General features: G+C 51.3%; 1 protein-coding gene across 1 annotated transcript; it reads right to left on the bottom strand.

Annotated features, from left to right (window-relative positions):
• Nucleotides 1–1184: 1184 nt before the first annotated feature.
• LOC137903092 (protein L-Myc-1b-like) lies at nucleotides 1185–4578 on the bottom strand. Its single transcript, XM_068747220.1, has 3 exons — nucleotides 4563–4578; nucleotides 3184–3825; nucleotides 1185–1978 (listed from the first exon to the last, which is right to left on the bottom strand). Exons 2-3 carry the CDS (start codon nucleotides 3779–3781, stop codon nucleotides 1185–1187), a joined length of 1392 nt encoding a protein of 463 aa, XP_068603321.1. The 5' UTR covers nucleotides 3782–3825; nucleotides 4563–4578.
• Between the last annotated feature and the right edge of the window lie 388 nt (nucleotides 4579–4966).

Consider the following 4966-nt stretch of genomic DNA (forward strand, 5'->3'; position numbering starts at 1 on the left):
AAGGGGACTATAGACATGACATCCAACTGGATCGTCTGCGTACATCCAAAGGCTTCTATAGGCATTACATCAAATGAGGAAAAAAAACACAAACAAACATCAGGCAAGATAAATTAAACGATTGAACTTAGTGGGCTTCATAAAAACCAAGCAAAAAGTGGCATTTTTGACAGTTTAAAACAAATAAACTGAATTTAAGCCATCGTGTCTAAAGTTGATCGTTTGAAGCCACCATTCAAATTTTTTCGGCTGTTCTACATGGCACAACAATATTAAAGACGAGTAAAACATTGAGAAGGATATCTTTCACAATGTTTCTGAAGTTGACTGAGAATAAATCGGATTAATCTCAAAATATTGTCATCAAATAATGCTGCAAAAACAGGCCGTTACTGTGATGCAAGCAATAAGGGGGAAAACAAAGGAACATCATGAAACCTGCAAGGCACAGAACTCTGGACTTAACCCAAGCATGTCCAGGGAGTACAAATCATAATGCAGCCTGATTAATGCAAGGTTCAGTGCAGTCTCACTGCATTATCATCATCAGGCAATAATTCAGAAACCTCCAACTGAAGATGAAGCAAAGAAGAGTGAAGAAAGGTTCAAGGAATGGAGGATGAGATCTCACGAAAGAGAAAAGGGCAAAGCATAAACGTAATGCGACGCATTGAATGTCGGGGGCAAGCAAAGGTGGAGAGGTTGAAATTTGCAGGAGACCAGAGAGAAACGTCGGGAGAGCCAGCAAATGGAGAAAGACATCACTATTGTGCAAGGACACAAGCCAAGACCACAATCAAGGAGACCATGCAGCAGGTAAACAGAAAATTGCGGCACTTTTTCCCCCCAACTAGAAGGCGTTGCATTCACAACACAGCCTTCCAGTATCAAACGGTTCTTAGAAGGGGGACATATAACATATCTGATAAGCCTTTATCGAGTAACTGCGGACATCATCTGTCCCCAAGACGCCCCATAAAAACATAAAACAAATTCCTGCCTAGCTCGTTGCCTTAGAGCCTCACTCAGAAGATAATGTGCAAAAACACAAACATAATTATAAAAAGAAAAGAAAAGAAAAGAAATCCACCCGCACTACTCCAACGCGACCAATTAAAAGTGAACATTAGTGTCTTCTGCCTTCATTTCGTCCCATTCGGTCCTGTGAGTGAACGCCGCGTGGCTCAGGACCGTTTGAGGAGGGCCAGTCTCTGCAGCAGCTGAAGCTGCCTGGCCTTCAGCTGCTTCCTCTCTTGGGTCTTCTGCCTCTCGCTGGCGTGCAGCTGCTGCAGGTACTCGGTGGCTCGGGTCAGGATGGCCACCTTCGGGGTCTTGGGACAGTCCGCCAAGCCCGGGATCTGGTCCCGCAGCGACAGGAAACGCGAGCGCAGGTCGTTCCTTCGCTTGCGCTCCAGGAAGTTGTGCGCCTTGCGCTTGTCCGTATCCTCGCAGTCGGAGGACGGGGGGCTGGAGAGATGGGACAGGAAGTGGACCTTCGAGGGAGAGCTTTGGAGAGGGGAGCACGAGGAGGAGGAGGAGGAGGAGGAAGAGGAGGAGGGAGGTGATGAAGGTGACGTGGAGGAGATAGGGGAGGAAGCGCTGAAGTTAGGGGATTCAGACCGAACTCTGGCCACGGTCACCTGGGACCGCCTGCTGTCCAAGTTCAGAGGGGCGTGGCCAGGGCGGGGCTGGTGGTAATCAGAGTTCTCTAGGGGCTGGGTGGAGGCCTGCTGCCGGACCCTCTTCCGCCGCGGCTCCACCGCCGGTGGGAGCGTGTCTGGGGAGGGCGCGGCGTAGTTGTGCTGCTGTTGGTGGATGGAGATGTGGAAACGCTTCATTCCAGGGTCGAGGGTGTCGGCCCGCACCGTTATCGTCACCGGCTTACGAGTGTTGACCAGTCGACGAGGTTTACGACGCCGCTTGTGTTTCACGGTCACCACATCAATCTCCTCCTCATCTTCGTCTTTGTCATCATCATCTGAAAGAGGAAGGAATGTTTTAAAATCATGGGTTTAATAGTCAAAGAGCTTAAAAGCAGACGCTAATAAGAAAAGAAAAAAAAAAAAGTCACAGGAGGCTCCGCCTCTCTGAACCTCAGTTAAGTGCTGCTGCTGTGTATCGTCTTCACACAGCCTCATGTAATCTGATGAAGTCTCCCCCCCCCCCCCCCTTGCAGTGCTTGTTTAGAACGGAGGCGGGGGATTAAACATGAGGAGGGGATTTATCGACCCGATTCCCGCCAACTGAGCGGACTCCTGAAATATGTTTGGAGTAATCGCACCTCCGTGTATTTGGAAGCTCAGACAGTAGTACCGGTATTCTGCACGCCGTAGAGAGACACGTGTGTCTGAAGAGCGGTGACTTCTGGAAAAGCTTTAACAATAACAACATTGAGTCTTAAAAAGAAAGTCTTAAACACAAATAAATATAACTCTCAAGCGCGGATTTATTTCTTCTAATGGCTAATTTTCCTCCTAATCTTTAACATTATTCCCTCAAATTGCATGGAATGCCGGCCGAAACTCCTGTGAAAGAATTCTGCTGGCCCAGCTGACCTCCTGAATCGCTAATCCCAATCTATTCACAGCCCAAATCCACCCACTGACACAATTGGTGCTGCAGCCCGTTGAGCGGAAGAACGCGCCAACAAGCCCCCTCTGTGACATTCCACAAACCCAGGCGCCACACGGCAGCCGACGCACCGCACTCAAATCACGTGGTTGGAAAATGGGCACGTCTCGGTAAATCCGACAAATATTAAAGATTTTCTCCCCTTCTGTGACACTGCGTACATAAAGTTCCAATTATGAGAACCTGAAGAGGGAGAGGATATTATATCCATGTCAGACGGAGAAACGGGGAGAGGGAGCAGCTGGTCTGCTGGAGACGAAGCCGAGGACCAGATGTTTCGATGGGCGTGATGCTCTCAGGCGTGAAGCACGAGTTGCATGCGCCAAGGAAACGCAACGCAGTCACGTGTCACAGCCAGAGAAAAGGTTAATGAAAGAAAAGCGTCACCGAAATGACAAGGAAACGAACCCGAAGTCAAACCCTTATTGGGGGGGGGGGGGGATGAGATCTGTCGACCAACATTGGAGGCTAATCAACTGTACAGAACGAGGTTCAAAGACAAGCAAGAGGTCAAGCCATCGCCGTGGAAACATCATTCAGTGTTGGACATACCTGAGGAGTCGGTGTGAGACTCTGAACCGGAGGACACTTGCTTCTTGCATCCTCCGCTTGACGGGAAAGTGAGCACAGCCGCCGGATCCACGAAGTCCGCCGCCGAGTCCGCGGCGGCGGTCTGCGCTCTCGCCGGGGACGGAGCGGCGCCCGTCCCGGGACAGGATGAGCACCGCTCACCGACAACTCGCTCCAGCTGCTGCCCGGCAGAGAAGCCGCTCCACATGCAGTCCTGGATGATGATGGAGCTCAGGCTCCCGAACGAGTCGTTGGCGGCGGCGAGCTTGCAAGGCAGGTCCTGCTGCTGCTGCTGCTGCTGCTGCTCGTCCTCCTGTCCCAAGAACTGAGACACCCACTCCAGTTTGTCCCCCAAAGACGGGTGGCTCAGCAGCCCGACCCTGCCAGACCCTTCCACCGCCCGGATGGGGGACATGGGCGGGGTCGGTACCAATTCAAATTTCTTCCATATGTCCTCGCTGGGCGCAGTCGACTTGAAGAAATCCTCGTCCGGGTCGTCATAGAAATAGTGCTGGTCGTGGTCGAGGTGGTCCATGTCCCAGTTCTCATACCGAGGCGCGGTGGAGCTGACCCCCGGCATGAGGGCTACGGGCTGAGCGATGAATCACTCCGCGTTCCCTCCGTCTGTCGGGGAGAGAGTTAGAGAACTGAGCCCCCCCTCAGATCAAACACAGTCACGGCCCTGCCCCCCGGGAGCAGGGTCGATGAGGCATCCACGCATAAGGCAGCCATTTCGGTTGAATAATCAATGTTTTAAAGCAAAATAGTCCCATTATTAAAAAAAAAAATAACAAAAAAAAACCATCCTGTGATGTGTAACAGATGAAGTACCTGCACCGTGCATGACGAGCCAATCACAGCCAGAGCCGGTGAACAGAATCATTCACTATTTAATTGTGTCGATTATTCAGAAGAACGCCCACAAAGCAGCTCCCTTCTGTAAGTTGATTACTTAATGCGGACAAGTTGAAGTTTCGCAACAGTTCCCTTACATAACGCGGGTTTTTGGTATAGTATTACCGCGACAGAGTGAGGGAAGCGGGTCCTACTTTCTGCTGACCGCCCGACTGAATTAAGATTGAACCCGATTGATTGATTGGCTCGGCAGGTACCGCGTCCTGCCTCCGAACAGAACCAGAGTGCGCAGTATCCACCTCCCTCTCCTCGGTCCAGCCGCTTATCACGCTCAAAAGAATTCAGCTGCGTCTCCAAAGGCGCCCATCATCACTTAATTACGCGGCAGGCGCGCTGCTGGAAGCCTCGAACCGACGACCTACAGAGGCGCGTCCACGACCACAGAAACCTCGAATCTCTCGCGTGTTAACAAAGTAATAAAAATAAAATAAAATAAAGTGCTTTACCTGATGCTGAGTGCGACAATTCTGCCTGCGTCTTCATAGATCCACCGTGCGTAATTTGAGTATCCACAAAGCGGCAGCCACAAGTTGGCGCACACGTACACGTAGGCGCACACGTGAGCGCTGCGTCCTCTCCAGGTTGTAAACAGTCGCAGAGGTTTACCGAGTCGCGCGCCGCGCTGAAGGCTGGATGAGCGCGGGCCGTGCGTGCGTGCGTGGACGCCTCCCTTTGCCCGACTGCTGCGCTATATTTGATCCGAGGGAAGGAGTTGTCTAATATGCATAAAGAGGCGGGTCATAGTACGGAAGCCACGCCTTCAATTTAAAGGCGCAGTGCACGCAAAATGCGCACGATGCAGAGGGCAAGAGGACTGATTTCATGAAACGGCAAATTGTGTATAAACGGC

This window comes from Brachionichthys hirsutus, chromosome 13 (genome assembly GCF_040956055.1).
Source record: "Brachionichthys hirsutus isolate HB-005 chromosome 13, CSIRO-AGI_Bhir_v1, whole genome shotgun sequence".
In the NCBI taxonomy this organism is placed as follows: Eukaryota; Metazoa; Chordata; class Actinopteri; order Lophiiformes; family Brachionichthyidae; genus Brachionichthys; species Brachionichthys hirsutus.